General features: G+C 32.5%; 3 protein-coding genes across 5 annotated transcripts; 2 read left to right on the top strand and 1 right to left on the bottom strand.

The window, feature by feature from the left end:
* Nucleotides 2931–4913, bottom strand: LOC107638894 (stilbene synthase 3-like). The gene is made up of 2 exons (XM_016342293.2): nucleotides 4636–4913; nucleotides 2931–4148 (listed from the first exon to the last, which is right to left on the bottom strand). Exons 1-2 carry the CDS (start codon nucleotides 4814–4816, stop codon nucleotides 3157–3159), a joined length of 1173 nt encoding a protein of 390 aa, XP_016197779.1. The 5' UTR covers nucleotides 4817–4913; the 3' UTR covers nucleotides 2931–3156.
* Nucleotides 6389–8198, top strand: LOC107638897 (stilbene synthase 3-like). Its single transcript, XM_016342297.2, has 2 exons — nucleotides 6389–6673; nucleotides 6998–8198. Exons 1-2 carry the CDS (start codon nucleotides 6496–6498, stop codon nucleotides 7987–7989), a joined length of 1170 nt encoding a protein of 389 aa, XP_016197783.1. The 5' UTR covers nucleotides 6389–6495; the 3' UTR covers nucleotides 7990–8198.
* On the top strand, nucleotides 20005–21588 carry LOC107638899 (ribulose bisphosphate carboxylase/oxygenase activase, chloroplastic-like). Of its 3 annotated transcripts, none has more exons than XR_002360700.1 (4): nucleotides 20005–20272; nucleotides 20360–20496; nucleotides 20756–20844; nucleotides 21162–21588. XR_002360700.1 is itself a non-coding variant. In XM_021120788.1 (4 exons), coding segments are annotated over exons 1-4 (438 nt in total). In that variant the 5' UTR covers nucleotides 20007–20271; the 3' UTR covers nucleotides 21402–21588. The 3 variants fall into 3 exon arrangements, 2 of the variants coding, with proteins under 2 accessions (XP_016197786.2, XP_020976447.1); XM_021120788.1 differs by having other exon boundaries at nucleotides 20007–20272; nucleotides 20785–20844; XM_016342300.2 differs by lacking the exon at nucleotides 20756–20844 and having other exon boundaries at nucleotides 20006–20272.

The following is a 26342-nucleotide window of genomic DNA, read 5'->3' as shown; positions in this document are numbered from 1 at the left end:
AAATATTATAAATATTATAAATTGACTTAAAAGATGTTAGGACTTAGAAGTACTATAAAAATTTGTAATGTCCTAGTGGCTTGGGTCAATACATGATAAACCGAACCTATTGGATTCGATTTATGTCTTTTAGTTCATTGCTTATAAATTAAATTTAACCAATTAGATTTACTAAGAGAGAAAAAACATAAATTTAAACAATCTTTTTCGATTTACTATTTTATTCACGTGCATGTAAATCGAATAATCTCATTTGAATTAATCTCATTCCCCGATTTACTATGGAAGTCACCATGCAGTATAAATTGAATCAGTTCTATACGATTTGTATGTAATCTTAGTTATTCGACTAACACTAATTCAATTTACTAGTTAAAATGTTAAATCGTAGCTGTGTCAATTTATATAGTAATTCGACTAACACTAATTCAATTTACTAGTTAAAATGTTAAATCGAAGGTAGCTGTGTCGATTTATATAGATATATAAATTAGAATATGTACGTAACGCTTTTTAATTTGGGGATCTACGTAAATTTATTCTTCACTTGGTTTATTTATGTTTTTTTTTTTTTGAGAAAAACATAATTGAAAAAAAAAACAAATATATTCTTTTTATTAAGTTTAAAAGGCCTAAAATGCTATTTTTAGGATCGAAGTTCTGTATTTAAAAATAAAATTTTATTATAAAAGATTAAAATACTATTTTTGTTTTGATTATAAAAAGAGAAAATATTTTTTAAAATTAATTATATAATACTATTTTTGTGTTGATTATAAAAGGAGAAAATATTTTTCTAAATAATTATATAAAGAATAAAATATCCTTTAAGAATTAAGATTGATTAATTTGTATTATAAAATAGAAATCTAAATTTAGTATTAAAAAGACTAACATATACCATGTAAGTTAATTTTGAAAAGATGAAAATTTTCTTTTAGAATGAAGGTTGTTTAATTGTACTAGCTAGACATTAGAAATTTGTGTTTGATTATAAAAAAATTTAAAATACAAGTTTGGTTAATTTATTAAACTAAAATACCCCATTCAAGATTAATTTAAGAGACTTAAATGCCTTTTAAAACTAATATTCTTTAATTAATTTCATTTTAGAAAGACTAAAACACCCCATTTAGGATTAATTTTAATGATAAACCACAAAAATTGTATACAAAAGTTTATATTGCTCAACAAAAAACTTTAAAAATTATAAATGACAAATATATGATCAAACATTTCCATTATTAAAATTTAGTGATTTTATTCCAAATAAACTTTTTTTTTTTGTGAAAAACTGAAAAAGAAGTCTTGTGATCAAAGCTTGCTATGATATTTGCATGCAATTCTAAATACTTATCTAAATATTTAGACAAAAATTTGGATATAAGTATTTTATTTGCTAAATACAAAATCGGTTTTTGTTGCTTGTTAAAATTAAAAAAGATATGTTTGTTCGTTGGTTTTCGTCACATATATTTTGTTGTCACGTTTTTTATTTTTTCGAAGTCTTATTTGTTTTGCGTTATTTTTTGGTTATTTTTGCCAATAAAATTAAAATTTAAATATGATTTTGTTAATTTATCCCAATATAAAGACTAAAAATGTACTTTTTTTAGAGTTAAAGTTGTTTAATTGAATTAAAAAATAAAAATTTGAATTTCATTACAAAAGTAGTAGATACCGGCGGTTTCAAGAAATGTTGTTTTTTTTTTAAAATTAAAAATGTTATTTGTACACTAAAATCAATCACTAAAATTAGTTATTAATGTATTTATATATAAATACATATATGATTTAATTTATTTTTAATATGTATTTATATTCTAATATGTATATTGTACTGATGATTAATTTTAAAAGTTAATTTTAGTGTACATGTAGCATAATCGTTATAAACATATTCTATTTGTAGAGGTATATATAACCAAATAACCTAATACCACTATAAGAAAAACACCCATTCAGGTACATACACTTGAAAAGTGTAGCCAAAAGTGAAAAAAAAAATGATGTCTTAGGCTAAGTCTACGCTTTTCGGGCTACGGAGATGCTTTAGTGGGGATGCCTATTCGGCCGTTGTCTATTCTCAAAGGCTACGCTTTTCTGCGCTTTTGGCGTTTGGGAATAGGGTGCGCTTTTCAAGTGATGCTGTCCAGGACCAGAGGCTACGCTTTTCAGCTTCCATTTTTACCAGAATAGGCTACACTTTTCAACGCTACTGCATCACCTATAAAGCGTAGCCACATTGTATACCATAGCTACTCTATATAAGTGTAGCCTTAGGTCCCTCATTTTTTTAAATTTTCTATATATATATATATATTCTAATAATCTTTTTTTTTTTTAAATGTGTACCCATAGATATCAACATACGGCTACACTTTATAAGTGATTTCTATAATACCTAAGGTTACACTTTTTAAATGATACCACAATTGTGTTTCCTTTTTTTCTTATAAAAAGGCAACACAAAAAAAAATGTAGCCTATTCTTAAAAAAAGTGTGGCTGAATGAGTATTTTTCTTGTAGTGTACTGAACATATTTGAACTACTATATATGCTACTTTAATGTGTAACATAAGTTATGAGTAGAACAATACACAATATTATATATGAAATTGAATTTTATTCTGTATTTGCTACAACGCAAGATGACATGTTTTTTCTATAAGGTTAATTTTATTATATTCAAGATTGTACCGCGTATAATAACATATTAAAAATTATACAAGAAAGTAACATTAAGTATTATATCATTAATTACATGAGACACTTCAAACACACGACAACATATATAAAAAACTAGAAACATAATACTCCAAGCCTTGTACTATCATACCTAATATATACTTTTTGGCTCTTTCTTAAATGGAACCTCGTGAAGGTGCTTATAGCTGTATTTAGACTAAAATGCAACCCAAATATTGGTATGTGTCATGTTCCTCAATTGAAAAGAATTTGATATATTTTTTACCAACAATTACAAATTTTGAAATTGAATCTTCACATCAAGAATTAACTTTAGACATCTTTGTCTAAGTTTTTACTCATCTAATAATATTCTATATGGGCCAATCAGAACCATATTTTGGAGTAAAAGAAAATTATTAAAAAATAACATAGTTGTATATATGCAAAGACATATAACTATGCGCATCATATGGCCACGCTGCGGAGAACAACGGTTTCAATAGTAAGACCAGGACCAAATCCAAAAAGCACACCCCAATCAAGTCCTTCTCCAGTGGTTTTAAGTCCATTTTCAAGAGACTTCTTCCTCATCAAATCCATAATGAAGAACACACATGCACTTGACATGTTACCGTAATTACTAAGCACATCTCTGGTGGCTTTCATCTTCTCTGGTTTCAAATTCACCTTCTGTTCAACCTGGTCCAAAATTGCACGTCCACCAGGGTGTGCAATCCAAAATATTGAGTTATAATCAGATATACCCAAGGGATCAAAAGCTTTACTGAGTGCTTCGTTGATATTTTGCGAAATAATATCAGGGACACTCTTGTTAAGATAGAATGTAAGCCCAACTTCACGAAGGAGACCACCGATGGCTCCATGGCTGCCAGGGACAAGTTTTTGATCAGTCGAAACAAGCTCAAAGATAGGCTTCTCAACCTCTGGCACAGGATCAGAACCAATGATAATCGCAGCAGCTCCATCTGCAAACAATGCTTGCCCTACAAGACTATCCATGTCTGTCTCACTAGGACCACGGAAAGTGACTGCAGTATTCTCAGAACAAACGATAAGCACACGAGCATCCTTGTTGTTTTCAGCCAAGTCCTTAGCCAAGCGAAGGACAGTGCCGCCAGCGAAGCAACCTTGGTGGTACATCATGTACCTCTTGACGCATGGGTCGAGTCCTAAGAGTACGATGAGTTCGTAATCAACGCCAGGTAACGCAACGCCGCTGGTGGTACAAAAGATCAAATGCGTGATCTTAGACATTGGCTGGCCCCATTCCTTGATGGCCTTGGTTGCAGCCTCTTTTCCAACCCTTGGTACCTCCCTGATCATCATATCTTCCCTTGCATCCAACGATGGTGCCTTGTATGCGCACATGTTGGGATTCTCTTTTAATATCTCTTCTGTTAAGTACATATGTCTGTTCTTGATCATTGTCCTCTCACCTAAAATGATATGTAATTCACATCCATCAGTACTTTTTTTCAAATTTAAAACATCATCCACTTATATATAAGAAAAAATTGGGTTTTGACATTTTAAATTCCGTTCAGTTCGCATATCAAACCTTTCAAGTTATTCATGTAGTGATTTAATTTAAACTTTCAGGTTTGATTTTAATAGTTTATCTAAATTTAATTATAGATATAATGTATTAAATCTAATTATATATGAGTAAATAAATGAGTATGTGAAAGATAAAGAAAGTATATATGACCAAAATAAATTTGTTTATGTTTAGAAACATAGGAAAATAGTAACTTGTTAAGTAGTTATTGTTATTACTATGAGTTGGATATATATCATATTATGGTACACGGTATAATATGTTAATTGTTGTGTATCAATAATTAATATGAAAGTAAAATAATAAATTTTAGGTTGATAAATATTAAATTAAATAACATTAAAATATTTGATATCAATACTTACAAATACGTTGAAATTTTTTCTTTAAGTCGGTCATGTGTTCGCTATTGGTTACTCTAAAATAATAATCTGCATATGTACTCTGATCAATACAATTTGCTGGATTTGCTGTGCCAATCGCCAACACGGTTGCTGGGCCTTCTGCCCTTTGTTGAACCTTGCGGATGTCATTCACAGCCACCATGTTTTCTTAGCTAAGCTTTTTGGGATAGCAATAAGCTCAGATATATATGTTCTTTGGAATAACAAATGTATTTTGATTTGATGAACACTTAGACAGGGGTGGGGGGATATTTATATGCTTGAGAGTAGGGGCATATGTGGAATTAAATAGAAAGCGTGCTCAAACGGTCAGCAGTGCTCGAAAACGATGTTCTCTGACTTCTTAGTTGTTCTACTTTGACTTTGGTTTATTTTTATTTTGTGTTTGGTAGAATATAGTAGTATTTTTATTTCTCGTATTTGTTTTTTTATGGCAATCAACTTTGATTCCGTTTGTTAGGAATATCGTAGTTTTGGGCATATGCTAGGTGCATGCAGTAGGTAGCTGGGCACTCGTGACTCGTGTTACCATTATATGCATGTCATGTTGAAATTTAATCTCTCGAATTAAAAATGTTTGTGTGTTACTTATTAACTAGTGGTACTTAATTAATTATTGTATATTTATAGTTAAGTGATCTTATTATTTCAAAAATACTATTTATTTTTTAAATTTTAGTTTTTAGTCCGTCTTTAAATTTAATAATATATTATTTTAATTTTTTATACCCACTTTTACAGTAATAATTATTTAAAAAATTAAAAAATTATTTGATTTTATTTTTTCTTTCTTTTAAAAACTGAATAAAGAACAATTTTTAAAGAAAATCTAATTGTACTGTTATTATTTTAATAAGAATTTCAACATTCAAAACGATGTATACTTTGACTGGGTGTCTGAAGAGTATGGTGGATGACACTGGAGTTTACCACCATATATATGTTTGGTATTAATTAATTAGTCTTGCTTGAACAAGTTAAACAATAATATAATTAATTATATTATTTTATATACTACTACATATATACTATATATAATTTTTATTACTGGTCACTCTCTCATCATTTTATCAATGGGAAATATATTTTCATAAAAAAACTATTGCAATTCACAACTTATAAACTTGTATATACTTGTCACCAGTTAATTAGGATATGTAAAAAGGGTATATAATACCCTCAAACTAATTGGGTATCGAAGAAATCACCTATATAATTTTTATTACTGGTCACTCTCTCATCATTTTATCAATGGAAAATATATTTTCATAAAATAACTATTGCGATTCACAACTTATAAACTTGTAACAGTAAAACTGTAGACTATATATATATATATTTGAATAATGAAAATTATATATAAAATGATAACATACATCACTTACGAATATACAATAAGTACTAGTTAGTTAATTAATAAATAAACACAAACATTTTGCTTCGAAAAGATTTCAGCATGACATGGATAAATGGTACTAACGAAGCACGTGATGCCCAACTGCCTACTGCATCTGTTCAAGTAGCCGTCACATATAAAACAATAAAACAACGAAGAAGTCAGAATACATCTGCTGACGGTTTGAATCCAGGAACATTATTACGAGTTTACTACACTTTGAGTTGTTGAGCACGTTTTATATATATTATGTTCCAATAACTCCTCCACTATAATTCCACTTATGCCCCTAATCTGATGCATATAAATATCCCCCCTCTCCGTGCCTAATTCTTCACCAAAATACCAAACACATAGCTAATAAGCTTTGCTATCCCAAAGAACATAGCCAAGCTTTGCTATCCAAAAAACACTTCTAAGAAAAGATGGTGTCTGTGAGTGAGATCCGCAACATTCAAAGGGCAGAAGGCCCTGCAACTGTATTGGCGATTGGCACGGCAAATCCATCAAATTGTGTTGATCAGAGTACATATGCTGATTACTATTTCAGAGTAACTAATAGCGAGCACATGACTGATCTCAAGAAGAAATTTCAGCGTATTTGTATGTATTTTTATTAAGTGTTTTTAGTTTTATTTTGTTTAATATTTATTAAAAAAATTATTATTTTACTTTTATATTAATTAAAATGCAAAATTAACATATTATACAACATATCATATTCACCGTTTGATATTAATAGTAATAACTACTTAATAATAACATTATTTTTATAATTACAAATTTGGATAAACTATATATTCAAATGGTACTTAAAGATTTAAGTCACTACGAAAATAACTCAAGAATAACATTATTGCTATATATTTCATTTTCTAGACTTTATCAAAGGTAATGATGGATGCAAATTACAATTTATTATTTCAGGTGAAAGAACACAGATAAAAAACAGACATATGTACTTAACGGAAGAAATACTGAAAGAGAATCCTAACATGTGTGCATACAAGGCACCGTCGTTGGATGCAAGGGAAGATATGATGATCAGGGAGGTACCAAGAGTTGGAAAAGAGGCTGCAACCAAGGCCATCAAAGAATGGGGACAGCCAATGTCTAAAATCACACATTTGATCTTCTGCACCACCAGCGGTGTTGCGTTGCCTGGCGTTGATTATGAACTCATCGTACTCTTAGGACTCGACCCATGCGTCAAGAGGTATATGATGTACCACCAAGGCTGCTTCGCTGGCGGCACTGTTCTTCGTTTGGCTAAGGACTTGGCTGAAAACAACAAGGATGCTCGTGTTCTTATCGTTTGTTCTGAGAATACGGCAGTGACATTCCGTGGTCCTAGTGAGACAGACATGGATAGTCTTGTAGGACAAGCATTGTTTGCGGATGGAGCTGCTGCGATTATCATTGGTTCTGATCCTGTGCCAGAGGTTGAGAAGCCTATCTTTGAGATTGTTTCGACCGATCAAAAACTTGTCCCTGGCAGCCATGGAGCTATCGGTGGTCTCCTTCGTGAAGTTGGACTTACATTCTATCTTAACAAGAGTGTTCCTGATATTATTTCGCAAAATATTAATGACGCACTCAGTAAAGCTTTTGATCCATTGGGTATATCTGATTATAACTCAATATTTTGGATTGCACATCCTGGTGGACGTGCAATTTTGGACCAGGTTGAACAGAAGGTGAACTTGAAACCAGAAAAAATGAAAGCTACTAGAGATGTGCTTAGCAATTATGGTAATATGTCAAGTGCATGTGTGTTCTTCATCATGGATTTGATGAGGAAGAAGTCTCTTGAAGAAGGACTTAAAACCACCGGTGAAGGACTTGATTGGGGTGTGCTTTTTGGCTTTGGTCCTGGTCTCACCATTGAAACTGTTGTTCTTCGCAGTGTGACCATCTGATATACTTAATTATATATCTATCTCTGCAAATATATGATTGTGTTATTTTTTAATAGTTTTTTTTTTTTGCTCCAAAATAAGGTCTAGATTGGCCCATATATTATTAATTGAGAGAAAACTTAGGCAAAATTGTCTATAGTTATTTGTTTATGTGAAGATTCAACATCAAAATTTGTAACGGTTAGTAAAGTATAAATCAAATTCTTTTATTTTGAGCAACATGTCACATACCAATATATATTATGGTTGCATTTTCATCTAAAAACAATTATAAGCACCTTCGTATGAGGTTCCATTTATAATAAAGTAAAAAAATATTAGCTATGATAGTATAAGGCTTGATAGTATTATGTTTGCAATTTTTATATTATTGTGTGCCGTAATATCCCATATAATTACCCCCAACCCCTGCCTCTGCTCCATCTTTTCTTACCCTTACATCTACCGAACTCATTTTACATTTTGTCATCCCTAATTATTGCAAAGCTGCAAATTCGCAGATCGGATGATGTTGTCTTCAATTTGGAAGACATTATTGTTATTGGTTGTTGTTGCTGCTAGTGGCTATGGTGGGATTCACGGCAGCAACACTACTAATGATATAGAGGCAAAGATAGCAATGAGACTGCTAACTAGTGTATGAAAAGAAATAAAAAACAAAAATGGTATACTTTTTTGATTTTATGAAATATGAATTGGTATATATAATAGTAATCAAATTTAGAGAGACTAACGATATTATGATCCGATTTGGATCGTAAGTGGTACTTAATAGGAGGTATCTCTTAACAAGACTATTAGTAATTAATTTACTCTAGCTTCTTTTTATAAAATAACAAGAGGCAAAATAAAGCTATTTATTTTTAACGACCCCCAATGTCTTCCATGTTTCCAGGTATATTGCAAACAAACTGCAGGCGAAAATTGGCGTTGAAATTAATGTAGTTCCATTAGCAAATTTGATGTACTTATTTGATTCAATAAAATTTTGGGAGATTAATTTGATTTATATGTGAATTTTTTTTCTCTCATAATATTTTTTAATTTGGCAGACTCAACAGCAAATAAATTTTTAATTCAGTGAGAAGCAAAAGCAAACAAATTCTAAAAGAAGTTCACAGATTCCTCTTCGGCCAACCACCCCCCAATTTCTTCCATTTTTCAAGGTATTACAAACAAAATGCAGGCGAAATCTGGGGTTGGAATTAGTGTAAGTCACGTTAGCAAATTTGATGTACTAGTTTGACTCAATAAAATTTTGGGAGATCAATTTGATTTACATGTAAATTTTTTTTTTACGATATTTTTTAAATCGACTGACTAATTAAGACTAATTCACTATAGATTGGAGTTTCATTTAAAAGTTTGTTATTGGTCAATAGATCATTACAAGTATAAGGCGAAATTCAAACTTTTGACACTTATTTAGACAGATGAATAAGCTAAACACTCGACTAATAATCCAAGTTGGTTTTTACAAGTATAATTTGATAAGCTATTTTGACCATTCAGTCATAAAAAATTATATAATGTGTTGTTGCATTTACATTAATGTACTTGTTAATCTATTTTTTTTTCTAAAATTCAATGTGTCACTACAAGAAAAAAGGCCTACGGCCATGCTTTTTTTTGCTACGCTTTAAAAGCGTAGCCAAAAGTGGTCCATGGCCACGCTTTTATGAGGGTGGCGATAGAATAGAGATTTGGCCACATTTTTTTGCTACGCTTGAAAAGCGTGGCGAAAAGTGTCAATGGCCACACTTTTATGAGAGTGGCCATTGATGCGAGATTTGGTCACGTTTTTATTTGCCACGTTTAAAAAGCGTAGCCGTAGAGAGAAACCAGCACGCTTTCAAAGCGTAGCAATAGGGTTTTATTATTGCGGCGTTCCACAAGCGTAGCCATTTCCTACAAGCCTTTTGGCACGCTTCAAAAGCGTGGCCAAAAGGTTCCCAAAAAAAAAAGATGCTGAAATTAATTAAAAATGTTCCTTCTTCGTTTAAAGACTTAGAGAAAATAAGAAAAAGCCTCTCTTCTTCGTGCCCTGCCCTAACTCCTCCTTCAAAAGCCCCAATGCAATGACCACTCTCCATTGTGCCCTAACTCCTCGTCCTTCATTGCGCCTCGCCCTCACCGCTACGACGACACTCATCGTCCTTCATTGCCGCCGCTCCCTTCCGTCGCTGCAATTTGCCTCACGAAGAACCCGTAACCACGATGAAGAACCCCAATCGAAGAACCCCTAACCGAGACGAAGAGCCCCTAATAGCACTCTGCGAAGAACCTCGTCAGTTGCCGGCGCTCGCAATGTCTCCGTCGTCAGTCTTTGCTCTTTTCTTGCCACTCTCACCGTCAAGCTCACTGAGTCTCACCTCTCTCACGGCTGGTCTCGCCGTCGACCTCTCTCTATCTCTCCGGTATATCGCTTTCCTTACGGGTGTTTCAGACTCAAGTTCATCGCGCTCTGCCACCGTCGCTGCTCTGTCGCGCTCTATCGCAAGCTCTGCTTCGGCCATCAATGCTTCCTTCACTGTGAGTTGGTCCCTGGGCAGGTGGTGGTAGGAATTTCAAGGTCCTTATGTAAGTGTCTTTTGCGTATTTATGCTTACAATTTATTAGTAAGAAAATAATTTGAATCTCTTACATGAAATTATGATTAGGAGGTGCTATACTGTTACTATGAGTTTTTCATTACTTATCCCGTTTTCATAGCCATTAATAAAAATCTGAAAGATAGCCTTAATGAGAGTTGTCTTCTGCATTTAGTGTTGTCTTCCATTTGGGTGCTGATTGTACTTTTCTGTGTTGGTGGCATTGAGCTATTGTCTTCATATACGAGTGTTTCATTTATATCATAATTAGTAATACAACTCTAAATCTTTGAAGTTTGGCTAATTATAATCCATAGAGCATGCTACAAATCATTTTTGTAAAACTCAGAAGAAAATTGAAAACCTGCATGCCTATTGAAAGTTGAAACCAAATTAATACTATTGTTTAACTCTTTCCTAGCAGTCAATAGCAGAAATAGGCATTTGGTTTAAATATGCATGTAATGTTACAAAGAATTTGATCCTTTTACTTTGATAGCTTAAATATGTATTGTTTTTACCTTCTTGACCAAACAGATTTTCATCTCTCTTAATGACTTTTAGTTTATAACTGTAAAATTGATGAGCAAACCAGAGAGTTTTAAGGAACTAAGACAGCGATGAAAGAAGGAAATACTTGCTATTTAATTCTTTGTTGATTGTCATTATCAATCTTATATTTGGTTTAATATTTCTTTCTTATGTAGTTAATATCTTTGTTTCCCTGTTTCTGTGTTTCCACTCACTCACTTCACTTTCACACACACTCTTCTCTCTACTGTTTCTGTCACCACTCTTTAATTTTGCTCCATGAAACCGTTGTAACACTAAGCTTGCTCTTCATCATACAGTCACTCAAACCATGTCTTGTGACCCTTTTCAGTTTTGATCCTCAATCTCTACATAAATGTCAGTAATGTTTCCTATTCTTTTATTTCCCCTTTTTCAAGTGAAATTCCTGATGCATTCATAGCATTGCTTCTTTATTTTATTTTGTTTTCAGTATCTCAGGTGTGTTAATTCACCAAAGTTTGTAACTTTCTTTGTGATTCTCTGAGCTGTTATGTTTTCTGAGTGGCATTTTCTGCTGTTTGCTTTAATTTTGGAATTGGGGTTTGTCAATTATTCCATGACACTGAGTTGAAGTAATTAACTGGCCCTTTAAATTATTATTATTATTATTTTGAAAAAAATATTCTATTTTTTTGGGTGAGCTTGATTTATGTTGTTTGTGGTGTTTGGCTTGGATTTTGCTTGGTGTTTAAGGTTTTATAATGGGTTGGTGTGTGAGTGGACATGTTGCAGTTCATCCTGGTCTTTTATCTTTAATGTGAAGCCTTTTAGTTGTTTTCTATAAAGTTTGGTAAGATGTGTGAAACCGGCTTCTCTTTTTGTCTTTGCTATTTTGGTTGATTGGAACTATTGTAGAATTTTTCCGCCTTTATTTTATAGGGTTATTGTCCCAGTCTATGGCCAATAAGTTAATAACCCTATGCCTTTAATTTGACTGAGAATATTGTTTGTTGTATCCAGATTAAAGATGGTTCCTGCCTTTCTAATATGCAATGTGTGATGGATTCGAGAGCAGAAGGTTATGATCAAGTATGCTTCTTTCCTGAAACTCTATTCGGTGATCACTCTTGCCTATCATGAAAGCCGGTGTATTTTAAGTTCATCAGTGCAATTTGTAGCTTTTTATCTGTCTGTTTTCAAGATCTGGAGCTTATTATTAGGTTAAATTTGGTTTGATTACGACTGGTGCATCTCTTTGGGTGCAAGGAGTTGTGGTGGAGAGCCAAGGATCCAAGCAGAAAGTGGAATTAAAAGTCAACAAAATAATATTGGTTACTCTTCCCTCATTCTCAATCAAATTGGTCATTAATTCATTATTTTGCTCTCATAGAATTTCAGCATCTTGCCTATATTATTCAGCCAAAATGTTGTATAGACATCTCCCCTATTATATATCGGCATTGTAACTGCTGTTTGTTATTTTCAAACTTAATGCTGTTTTCACTGCTCTTATCATTATTATTCCTTGAAGCAAAAGAGCAACCTTTGATCTTCTTGTGACTTGCTCTATGACCCCCAAGAGCTTGGTATGAATGGAAGATCTTGTTGCAGGTTGTACACTCAAACTTTCCTCTCTTGTGATTATGAGAAGAACTGCTCTTGTGATTTTCATTTTTGTAGAATTTAGTGATTGTCATTGTGATTGTAAATTGTCATTATCTTGTCATTACACCAAAGGATTCGCAGGTATTAGGATTCAGCTGTACAATATATTGAATTATATAACATTTTGGCATTTTTTCATGCAACTAGTGTTAGTGTCAAGTGTGCCTGGAATTTATCACTTTTCTGTTTATGATTTGAAATGGTTTTGAATGTAATTTCCTTGAGGTAATTAGTGCGGAATTTCTAACCACAAACTAACCGGCAAGTGCACCGGGTCGTACCAAGTAATACCTCAGGTGAGTGAGAGTCGATCCCACGAGGATTGATGGACTAAGAAACAATGGTTATGTGATTTACTTAGTTAGACTAACAGAAAATGATGTTTGAGAGTTCAATTGCATTAATCAGTAAATTCAGAATATCAGAAAAGCAAGCAGTAAACAAGTAATGAATAATATATAGAGAAACAGTTAAGGTTTCAGAGATATCTATTTTTCGAATTGACTTTTCTTACTAAATATTTTAATCATGTAAGATTTAATTCATGGAAAACTATATGTGACTAAACTCTAATTCCTTAGACCTTTTTAGTCTCCTCTAAAATTCATCAACTGCCAATTTCTTGGTCACTTAATTCCAATTAGAGGGTGAAGTTCAATTCTAGTTTATATGCCACAGAAATCCTAATTACCCAAATATAAGAGGATTATATGTCACATATCCCGTTAAGTCCAGATAATTAGAAATTTAGGAGAATATGTTTTCAAGCTGTTGTTCAAGTAAAGAGCTTTTCCAAGTTATACAAGAACTCAATTAGAAAGAGGGTCATACTTCCGTTCCACCCAAATTCGTAAAATAAAGAACGAAAACAATTCTTGAATAATAAATCAGTACATGAATTAAAATAGAAAAGTAATAGTATCAATCCATACAATAGATAGAGCTCCTAACCTTAACAATGGAGGTTTAGTTGCTCATGGTTCAAAGAGAAAATAAGGATTCTGAAAAACTGTAAATCTGGAATGAGGTAGAAGAGAAGAGAGGAGTCCGAAGGACTGATTCTTTTCCCTTTTATATCTAATCCTAATTAATGTAAAATATATTTTCTAAAACTAAAATAATATCTTTTCCTAATTATAAATAAAATAAAATTAAATCAAAATTCATTAAACTTTCTGCGAAGCCTTGTACGAGGGATCATTGGATTCGTTCAGGTCCACGCTGAACTTGGAAGTCCTCAAGTTCAGCGTGGATGAGGTGCAGTTCTTCCTTTGGAGCTTTGGATCCACGCTGAACTTGGAAATTCTCAAGTTCAGCGTGGAATGGTTAGTACGCGTTCGTGGGAGCTTTCAAGTTCCACGCTGAACTTGGCAGGGGCCAAGTTCAACGTGGAGGAGGCAGAGGTTGCTGGAGAAGAAGTATGCATTATTATATATCGTTGGAAAGCCCTGGAAGTTAGCTTTCCAATGCCACTAGAATCGTGTCAATTGGATTTCTGTAGCTCAAGTTATTCATGTTTGAGTACAAGGAGGTCAGGATTGACAGCATCATTCGCTTTCTCCCTTTTCTACTACAAAACTCCGTCAAATCCATCCAAAAGCTACCTGAAATAAAGAAATCTGTGCACAACTCAAAGTAGAATCCATAGTGGCTAAAAGATATTTAAATTTTGATTAAACTTAGAAATTTAAGTGCAAATTCACAAGGAAAAGATAGATAAGATGCTCACGCATCACAACACCAAACTTGAATTGTTGCTTGTCCTCAAGCAACCAAAATAAGTGCATGATTAAGATGTGAATTTGCATGAGAAGTGAGAGTTCAATTATGCTCAAGTCTATTCTTAAAGTGGGGTTTATCTCCTGCAATTCTGAACAGTTTTGGCATCTCACTCTCCTTTGAATCAGAGGACTATCACTGTCATTCGAAATTAGAATCCAGATTATATTATGAATTCTCTGATCTTTCTACTTCAGTTTAATCCTTGAACACAGCAAATTTATTTTAATTCTCTTTTCTTTGGTGCTTTGCACCTTGAGCCTAGCCGTGACTTTAAATGTTTTGTCTCAAGCTTCACTTGACACAAAAACACCACAAGTACTTAACTGGGGAACTCTCTTTAAGTTTTGATTTTTCTTTCAGTTACTCCCAGACAGTGGTGCTCAAAGCCTTGGGCATACTCTGCCAAATGCATTTGGTCTCAACTCTAAATATTCTGTCTCAAGGATTACTTGACACAAGAACACCACAAGCATATGACTAAGGAAAAAACTCTTTGAGCTTTTAATCATGTCTGACCTCCTTAGTCATTGATGCTCAGAGCCTTGGACCTTGCTTTTATTTTTCTTTTGCTGTTTCTTTTGCTTTAAGGATTAAGCTTTCACTAATTTCAGAGAAGTCATAATAGTTCTCTAAATTCTTATTCCTTATACATAAACATCCTTTGATTCAAATTCAAATATGCACTATTCATGTCATTCATTCATAATCACAAATAATATCACCACATTTAAGTAAATAAGACTATTCTTTAATATAAACTCAATTTCTCATGCAATACATCACTTCTTTTCTTTTCTTGATTTCAAGCTCAGTGAGTAATACATGAGACACCCTTTCAGAATAAAAATCAAATAGCAAAATAAATAGTAAATTAAACTAGAACTTAGAAATTGAAATAACAATTGATCATGCAATAACAAAAACAAAACAGCAGAAAATCGGAATATAACATAATAAGAATGGGAGGAAATATAGAATGAAAGGAACTTAACCACCTCAGTTATCCTAGTGGCCATCTCATTCTTCTAGCTGTGCTCCTCCGTGGAGATTATTTGCCTCCCTTTGATGTCATTAAAATAAACAGAAAATCCACAAGCGAAGCGACAACACCAAACTTAAAAGTTTGCTTGTCCTCAAGCAAAGAAGAACTGAAAATAGAAAGGGACATAAAAAGACAGACGGAAGAGTAAAAATAAATATTAGTGTAAAAAATCAAATGATAAAAAAAAACAAGAGAGATTAGGATTGGTCAAAAGTAAAAAGATCTCTGAATGAGATTTGGTGATTGCATTGGGGATTTGGTAAAGCAACAATTGTTGATTGTGTGTGGAAGTTGCGAACAATAAGGATTTGGCGCCGAACTTGATGGCAGGGATGTTCATGTTTCGTTTGTGCTATTCATTCTCCACGCTGAACCTGAAAGGAGCCAAGTTCAGCGTGGATTTTTCTGAAGCAACTCCCTCATCGTACGCATGTATCCACGCTGAACTTGGGATGGACCAAGTTCAGCGTGAGATCTGGCCATAGTGCACGCTGTTTACGTCGTTTGTCACGCTGAACTTGAAATTTTCCAAGTTCAGCGTGGACTTGGCAGAGCCTCTCATCAAAATTGTACGCACACTCCACGTTGAACTTGGAAAATTCCAAATTCAGCGTGGAGCTGGCAGAATCACCCTTCTTTAGAGTGGGCGAAAATTTTTTTTTTTAAGTGTCCGATTCCTGTTTTAAAAATTCTGCATGATCAAACACACGTAAAACAAAGGAAAAACAGTAAAAATTCAATAAAAAAAATCAAATAAAGAATAAAATTACTACTACGAAAAATAGATTAAGGATACGAAATCATCGGGCTGCCTCCCCACAAGCGTTTCTTTAACGTCACTAGCTTGGCACTTGATTATTGAAGTTTCTTCCTCTTCTTCCAGTTGGTTAAAAGAAATGTCTCCAAGGGGGGAGAGGTGAAGATTAGTTCCCCCTGATATAAATTCCTCCTAACAATCTTTCTTTTATTGTGATTAGCTTGATTCACCTTTCTTGTTGGGGGTAGAGATTGGATTGTTTTTTGCTGACCTTTTCTTTTTCATGGTATTTTCTTCTGTTTCTTGGTCACAATCCACTTTTCATTGCTTTTCTTGGTTGCCTTCACTTCTTTGATTTCAAAATCTGGGTGTTGTGTGATAGTTAGAGTGTACCCTTCATCAAAAACTTCTTGAATTTGTGGTTCAATAAATTCACTATCTATGCCAGTTTCTACTTTATTGGAGTGTAGATTCCCATAACTGTCTTCATCCCTTACAACCTCTTTTGTTTCTGCATCTTCCTTCTTTGTTGGCACATCTTCCTCCTTTGTTTTTGCATCTTCCTCTTCTTTCATGTGTGAGGGTGGAAAGTACTCTAATTCATTGGAGTGTAAACTCCTTTGATTGATTTCCTCACTTACTTCTATAGGATCTTGTATTATATCTCTTGGGAAGGAGTTTGCTTGCTCTTCTTCCTGTGACTTGATAATCGACTGCACATGTTTCTCTACATTTTTGACACTCGTCTTTATATCATGTAAGAATTCTTTCATGAGAAGCTCAAGATCTGATGGTATTTGATATGAATAAGGAGATGGTGGCTCTTGATATGAATAAGAAGGAGATGATGGTTCTTGGTATGGATAGGGAGATAGTGGCTCTTGATATGGGTAGAAAGATGATGGTTCTTGATATGGATAGAGAGGTGGTGGTTCTTGGTATGAATATGGAGATGGTGGTTCTTGATAGTTGGGATATGGAGCATTGAAGTTTCTTTGGTTTTGACTTTGCCAACCAAAATTTGGGTAGTTCTCACATTCACAATAATAAGAATCACTCCCTGGGTGTGAGTAGTAACCCATGTGATCTCTCTCCATTATTTTCTCTTAGCACAAAACACCAAAAAGAATTAAACGCACAATGTGGTAAACAGGAAAGTAGAGAAGAAAAGAACAGAATTCTAAAAATTAAAATAAAAAAATTAAAATAAAACTAACTAGGAAATACCAAACTTAATTTCAGAAATTAAGAAAAATATTAGTACTATTTATTTAAATTTTTTTTCGAAAATAAATAAACAAAATTTTAATAAAATTAAAATTAAAACACCTAATCTAAGCAATCAAACAACTAATAGTTGTTAATCACAGTCAATCCTTGGCAACGGCACCAAAAACTTGGTGCGGAATTTCTAACCACAAACTAACCAGCAAGTGCACTGGGTCGTACCAAGTAATACCTCAGGTGAGTGAGAGTCGATCCCACGAGGATTGATGGACTAAGCAACAATGGTTATGTGATTTACTTAGTTAGACTAACAGAAAATGATGTTTGAGAGTTCAATTGCATTAATCAGTAAATTTAGAATATCAGAAAAGCAACCAGTAAACAAGTAATGAATAATATATGGAGAAACAGTTAAGGTTTCAGAGATATCTATTTTCCGAATTGACTTTTCTTACTAACTATTTTAATCATGAAAGATTTAATTCATGGCAAACTATATGTGACTAAACCCTAATTCCTTAGACCTTTTTAATCTCCTCTAAAATTCATCAACTGCCAATTTCTTGGTCACTTAATTCCAATTAGAGGGTGAAGTTCAATTCTAGTTTATATGCCACAGAAATCCTAATTACCCAAATATAAGAGGATTATATGTCACGTATCCCATTAAGTCCAGATAATTAGAAATTTAGGAGAATATGTTTTCAAGTTGTTGTTCAAGTAAAGAGCTTTTCCAAGTTATACAAGAACTCAATTAGAAAGAGGGTCATACTTCCGTTCCACCCAAATTCATAAAATAAAGAACGAAAACAATTCTTGAATAATAAATCAGTACATGAATTAAAATAGAAAAGTAATAGTATCAATTCATACAATAGATAGATCTCCTAACCTTAACAATGGAGGTTTAGTTGCTCATGGTTCAAAGAGAAAATAAGGATTCTGAAAAACTGTAAATCTGGAATGAGGTAGAAGAGAAGAGAGGAGTCCGAAAGACTGATTCTTTTCCCTTTTATATCTAATCCTAATTAATGTAAAATATATTTTCTAAAACTAAAATAATATCTTTTCCTAATTATAAATAAAATAAAATTAAATCAAAATTCATTAAACTTTCTGCGCAGCCTTGTACGAGGGATCATTGGATTCGTTCATGTCCACGCTGAACTTGGAAATCCTCAAGTTCAGCATGGATGAGGTGCAGTTCTTCCTTTGGAGCTTTGGATCCACGCTGAACTTGGAAATTCTCAAGTTCAGCGTGGAATGGTTAGTACGCGTTCGTGGGAGCTTTCAAGTTCCACGCTGAACTTGGCAAGGGCCAAGTTCAACGTGGAGGAGGCAGAGGTTGCTGGAGAAGAAGTATGCATTATTATATATCGTTGGAAAGCCCTGGAAGTTAGCTTTCCAATGCCACTGGAATCACATCAATTGGACCTCTGTAGCTCAAGTTATTCATGTTTAAGTGCAAGGAGGTCAGGATTGATAACATCATTCGCTTTCTCCCTTTTCTACTACAAAACTCCGTCAAATCCATCCAAATACTACCTGAAATAAATAGAATTGTGCACAACTCAAAGTAGAATCCATAGTGGCTAAAAGATATTTAAATTTTGATTAAACTTAGAAATTCAAGTGCAAATTCACAAGGAAAAGATAGATAAAATGCTCACGCATCAGTAACCTCCATATTCAAGAGGTTTTCCTTATTGCATCTTTACAAACGTACACAGTAATTTCTAGTAACAGACTTCCAGTCTCATGTATTTTCTTGCTTTTCAGGTTTGACTTAAAATTTTGTTTTACTTTATTACTCCTTTGTGCTGATTGGATATGGATAATTGTGTTTTCAAATTCTATTTCTCTTTGCTATTTTAGGTGAAAGCTGAGAGAAGATAGTCGTAAAATAGCTCCCTTGCCTTTTATAAACGGCAGAAGAAAAGTTAGTTCGGAGGGCGTGAGTGATGGACGATTCTATTATAGGAGAGAGAGTTGAGAATGTATATGAGAGAGGTGAAGGGAATTAAAAGAGGGAAGGAGGAATTTAGGCTGGGTAGGACCTTAGGAGAGTGGTAGCTTCTCTAATGCTACCTTGTTCTCTACTTTTTCTGTGTTTCATTCTTCAATTAATACACTCAGAGAGACTGGAATGGTATCACCCTAATGCCTTCCATAGTTCCACCTCCTCTGTTCTTTCTTCATGCTCACTTCAACTCTCTCCTCTATACTTCTGCTCTTTACATTTTCTGTCTTAATGCAATAATGAACCTTGTAGCCATTACTGGACAACAATTATTGACCAAAATTAAAAGGCATAGATTGATTTCAACGGTTCAACCAATTATTGTGCAATGGAATAAATTTTAAATTACTGAATTTGTAATCCTTAGATTTTAATTGAGCAGTACTTTATAAAGAGGAAATCGATAAATATCATGTATTGGTTTCCTTATAAATGCAGTTGCATGTTTTGGCATTGATACTTCTATCTCCTTCGTTTTCTCCTGATCTGTTGATTCAGCTATCAATGTTTAAGAAGAATTATGACCATCTTCCAAAAGATATATACTTTGGCAATTACAAAGATTCTGTACGTGGGATTCCAAACTACTTTCTGACTTACGAAAATGGTAAATCAGCTGCCTGTATACAAGATCATCTTCGTCCAAATGGTGCACACAGATGGGATAATTACATGAAATCCCCAAAGTATGTTATGTTGATTCTTTATATTTATGTCTCCCCTTGATGTTTTTTCACTTATGAGTTCCATGATGTTCTCCTGAATTATGCTAGTGAGATCAAGTTGGAGGAGGCAGCTGTTTTGCATTACACATTCTAAATTCTCATACCTCACTTTCAGACGTGATCGCTGTGGTTGCCCTACCAAAGAAGATGTAAAAAGATGCTTCATGTTGGAATTTGACAGATCTGTGAGTTCATGAACTCTGTTTCCACCTTATTATTTTACTTTCTTTTCTGTCCACTTAGCCATTTGGTTGAATATTGGGGAAAAAATGGATTTGTCTTACCCGTGCAGTATTTAATTAGATTACTATAGTTTGAACTTAAGGTTGACCAATCGTCACAGATTCTAGTTTCTAAAAAATAGGGAAAAAGGGTTTGGGCGTGGTGGGGACTGCTTTCCCAACTCATGAGTATTCATTATAGTGTTCATTATTTCCTCTGTAGAAAGTGCAATTACTCTCTGCTGCTACAAGGACAATAACACAGCCATGGCTGCTTCAGTTTCAACCATAGGAACTGTCAAAGGAACTCCAGTATGATACTTTTACCTTACTTTGTTTCTTTTAATTAATTCTATTCACTCAATTTATCACTTCTAGTTTCAAACTATGTATAAGATTCGGATAGTAATTGGATTGGATGCAGTGTGAATTAGTAATCAGTTATAGATACCAAATTAGATAATAATGATCATGCGGACTATGGATACATACATATCATTAATTTGTGAGTTATCAATATATTTAGATGTGGTTCATGATTTCTTGTATAGTTAAAAAAACTGGATTAGAGTTTTGAATAGAGTAGTAACTCTTAAATAATAAGAGAATAATGTAATTTTACATTGCAGGTGAGTTTGAATGGTTCTAGAGCTGTGGCTTCATCAGTTCCCAATTCATCAGCTTTCTTCGGAAGCAGCTTGAAGAAGGTTACATCAAGAATCCACAGCAGTAGCAAGGTTTCCTCCGGAAGCTTCAACATTGTAGCGATCGATGAGGACAAGCAGATAGATAAGGACAGATGGAAAGGGTTGGCCTATGATATCTCAGGTGACCAGCAAGACATCACAAGAGGGAAGGGTATTTTATAGTTTTTAGAGGATGTAGATAATGTAATAGTTGTTGGAATTGTAATGCATGTAATACAAATTCATGGGTAGTTGTTATCACTTTGATTTTTTATTAGAGCTTGTCATGTGATCAACCACTATATTTGGTGTACAAGTTTATGAAGGTTTTATATTGTTAATAGTAATTAAAATTGTTATGGAGGTTTTATATTATCTAAATTTTACATTATTTATGAATTTTGTTAGATTTTATTATGAAGATTGAAAAAAACAATTGAACTTGAACAAACTTATAGCCACGCTTTAAAAGGGTAGCTATTTCTGTACAGCAGCCACTTTTCGCCGCGCTTTAAAACGTAGCTATATCTCTAGCTATTGACACGCTTTAAAAGCGTAGCCATATCTCTAGCTACTGGCACACTTTAAAAGCGTAGCCATATCTCACGACTTTGCTACACTTTAAAAGCGTAGCCGTATCTCTAGTTATTGGCACCCTTTAAAAGCGTAACCATATCTCTCCCTATTATCACGCTTTAAAAGCGTAGCCATATCTAGCTACTGGCACGATTTAAAAGCGTAGCCATATCCTCTTGCATACGGCCACGTTTAAAAGCGTGGCAATAGATAAAAGCGTGGCCATAGGTCACTAAAAGCGTGGCGATAGAGCAACCGGCACGCTAGCAGTTGTGACCCTTTCAAAAGAGTGTCGGTTGCTCAAAAAGCGTGGCGAAAAGCTATCGCTAAACTTTTTTCCACTTTTCGCCACGCTTTAAAAGCGTAGCAAAATCCTGGTTTTCTTATAGTGTGCAAGTTTTACTTATGAATATATGAATAACACATTTTGAGAAAAAATTATCCAAAATTGTTCTTGGTCATAGAATTATTAAAAAGGACATTAATAATCCGGAAAGATCAATATATATAATAGTCTTCATTGGATGAAGATTAATAGATCTGATTTGTTAAATTATATATGTAGATAGTGCATATAGAGATATGCCATTGAACTGACTCACTCTGAGAATTCCTAATGGTTATAATTACCGCATATTTGTCAATAGGATATTCTCAAGATGAATATAGTAATAGAGTTTCCTTTGACCTGTGACTATCATAGTAATTAACAATGTATTTATTATACTTTGATTCCGGACAGCTAATACCCTAGGGTGCTAGTTGAATGGATATTGGGTATGATTTAAATACTTGTAGAATTAATGATTAGTCAATAAGAAATCCGTCAACTCTCGGTAAAGAGTTTGAGCTCTATGATTATAATGAATGAGATGAATAAAATCTTGGCCAAGGGGATTGAATGAATGAAGAAATGAGTTTCTTAAGTCATTCACAGTTCATTATAATAATGGTAACAAGTTAGAGTTCGACAATTAAACCATACTCTGAGGGTTAACCAAGAGCTGGAAAGATGGAAGGAATTATACTTTGTTTTTCTAAGGTTCTTAGTAAAAATATATTACTTCATACTATCGGGTCGTTGAGGAGTGTTGCTAGTCGCCAACCTTGATTAGTAAATTTAGTATGACTAATTTACTACCCGCTTAGTATTGAACCTATGGGGTCACACACTAATGAGTGTTCTAATCTTTGTTATAGAATTATTTAATTATTATTTTGATTTGATCAAATAAATAATTATATTAATTCAAATGGAATATTATTATATTATTTGCTAGCACCAAGAATATAATAATAGTATGATAATTGAGAATATTAAATGAGATTTGAGAATAATTAGTTATTCTATTTCTAAATTTGAATGAGATCCTAACTGATTCTGTTTTCAAATTGAGTTATGATATGATTCATAAATTTGAAGGATTCAGATTTAGAATTTCAAGATATGATTTAAATTTGAATTGAGATTCAAATTTAAAATCAATAACAAATCTTATACTATATATATGTACGTCAAGAGTATAGGAAAGAGACGATAATAAAACACAAGGGTTTTATTCCTTTACCTCTATGCACATAAATGTATGTGAGCCTAATTCTTGGAGAAGAATTTTATGGTGTGCAAAGAGTTGCAAGAGGTTTCTCAATTTAGATCAGATATCCATTGGTTAAGGAGTTGACAGCAAAGATTGGTCTCGATGTGGATACGCATAGCGCCTTCGTACCATCGAAGGAGAAAGTGATTTTTACTAGCGTACACAGGTATTTAGATCTAATCTATATATTATTATTGGAATAAAGTTTAAGTACAAAAATAGATCTATAGGATTACTTTATTTTCTTCCGTTGCGTGTGTTATGAACACATAGTAATCCTACAGTGGTATTAGAACTTTGGCTTTTTTGTGTTTAAATTTTTATTCCTATATTTCTAAAAGTTTGTGAATTAATAAGATTAATTCAAATATTTTTTTAAGCATATGATATAGTTATTTTCATTGAGATGGTTTTTTAATAAATTAATAGTTAATTTATTTTAATTATTTAATTGTGATTAAATTATCATTTCTTTAATATAAAAGTTATATTTATAATCAAATATTTTGTTTGATTTTATTTATTTATTAAATTTTATTGTGATTTTGATCACAATAAAAGGAATAAGATGCAAAATATCTTTTGTTTGTTTTTTATATATAAGTGTATATATAAAGATCAAATTTGATTTGATAATTTTTAAGGCTAAACATTAGTACATGAAAAATCAAATTTTGATTTGATTATATGTGTTGAACACTATAATTTTAGAAATTATTTTTTCTAATATTCTTGATTATAAAGAGTGGCCTAACAATCAGGAATTTTATTTTCAAGATAATAATCAGTATATACATTTGATGTATTAGGGATTTAATTTTATATTTTTACCTAGACAACTTGGGAGTATAAAATTTAATCCATGAGTACTGATAAAAATTCTCTAACCATGGAGATACATCCTAAAAGTTAGGAAATTGCCAAAAAATAAAATTATCTCTTGTTTATAAGGAGCAATCTGACAACCAGAAGACTTGTACTCAAAGATAGAATTTATTTATGCATATGATGATGTATAAGGAGAATTAATTTTATACTTGAACCTAGATAACCTAGGGGTATAAAATATAATTCAGTTAAATAATTGTCTGACAACCAGATAATTATTTGGGATCATAATTGTATGAGATATAATTTAATCATGTTTATTTGGAATAGGTATAAGTAACAACTTGACAACCAAGGTACTCATTCATGATTCTAAATAATTTTTCCAGAAATATAGATTTCTTAATTTACTTTCGGATTTTAAATTTTTAAATATGTCCACCTTTTGTGTGGCATACTTGAAAGTAATATATTGGCTACAATTTATAATTACTTTTCCAAAGCGTACGATTATTATTGAGATGATAATCCTACTCAAATGATATCCTCCAATAAAATTGGTGACGGAATAGTTAATACTTGTGAAGTATTTGGATTATTGTTTTATTGCAATATAGGTTGTTTTGACAACCATGAGTTCCAATTTCAAAGACATCTACCCACTATTTATTACTAAACATCTTAAGAAGAAGTTGGTGTCCAAAACAAGATAGTACAACTATCAAAAATTTTTGTTTAAACTAGTGGGAGTATTAGGCAATATATTTTGAATTAAACAATTTTAAAAGTTGGAATGTCATTAGACAAATGGCTTTTGCGAGAATTGTTATTGCAAGCATTTTTGGAGATTTATTATGTCACAAACAATTTATAATTGGCCTTAATACGATTAATGTTTGTGATCTTTTAGGAAAAATTCAATATGAGTATTGAGGATGCGAATCAAAATTGCTCTTAAGGGTTGGTTTGACCAATAATAAAGATATTGAGTATTTTTATTATAAGAGTTTAAAGTAAAATCTCTAACATCTAATTGATATTTTATTGAATAGAGAATGAGATTCTCTCAATGTACAAATACTAGTACTCTATGTACTTCATCATGTTTAAGAAACAAGAAATTAGCTGAGGATCACTGTTTGTTAAATATTTAAACTATATTTTAGAAATGTGGTTAAATTAACAAATTTCTTATTAAATCAATTTTTATCTATGTGAGATATAGAAATGGCATAAACCGAAACTAAAAAACATTAGAGTTTGGAGATGTCTTATTATGTGTTAAGAGATTGCACAACAATAGAATTGATATTAAGTTTGATAAATGAGATTTATTGGTTACCCTAAAGAAATAATGAGTATTATTTCCATCACCCTTCTTACGACAAAGTGTTTGTGATAAGAGGTTAAACTCCTTTTTAGAAAAAGGATTCCATCTTAAAGAAAGAGTGGGAGTACAATTACTTTTATTAGAATTGTATACCACTCAACAGAGGATATACTTTCTCCTGAAAGTATAAAAGGTTTGATCGTCAAACTAACTTTTTGAAAAAGTAGCCTATTTGTATAATGATACAATTCTATAAAGATAGATCTAATGGTTACTTAGATTTTTTATAATCATGTTCAATAAGGATTGTCCTTAAATAAAATTATATACTATTGTAGTGGGAGATTTCATGTTATGAGAAAACGTGATATTTATTATGCACTAGGTGTATCTTGCAAAAGGTCAAGCACATGTGCTCAAAAGCTAAGGTGTTTAAGGTCAAAAGAGTTTTGATAAACACAAATGTGCATTAAAAATTATACACATGATTGATTGGCTCTAGTGCAAGTGGGAGATTATTGAGATAATAGTATGCCCAAGATCCAATCTATCATGATTGGCTCTTGTGCAAGTGGGAGATTGTTGGGAATAAAGAGTATGACCACAATCCAATCAATCATGTGTCAAATAATTTGTTATTGTTATTATATTAAAATGTTAATATAATAAGGTTCTTGATTAAATTTAGAGATTTATCATTGTGATAGTGATCATAATATTGAGAGATAATCTTTTATAATTTAATCTAAATTGTTCTTGGTCATAGGATTATTAAAAAGGACATTAATAATC

Source organism: Arachis ipaensis, chromosome B04, assembly GCF_000816755.2.
Source record: "Arachis ipaensis cultivar K30076 chromosome B04, Araip1.1, whole genome shotgun sequence".
NCBI classification, from domain to species: Eukaryota; Viridiplantae; Streptophyta; class Magnoliopsida; order Fabales; family Fabaceae; genus Arachis; species Arachis ipaensis.
The sequence above is the reverse complement of the archived record's forward strand: the minus strand, read 5'-3'. Positions and strand labels throughout refer to the sequence as shown.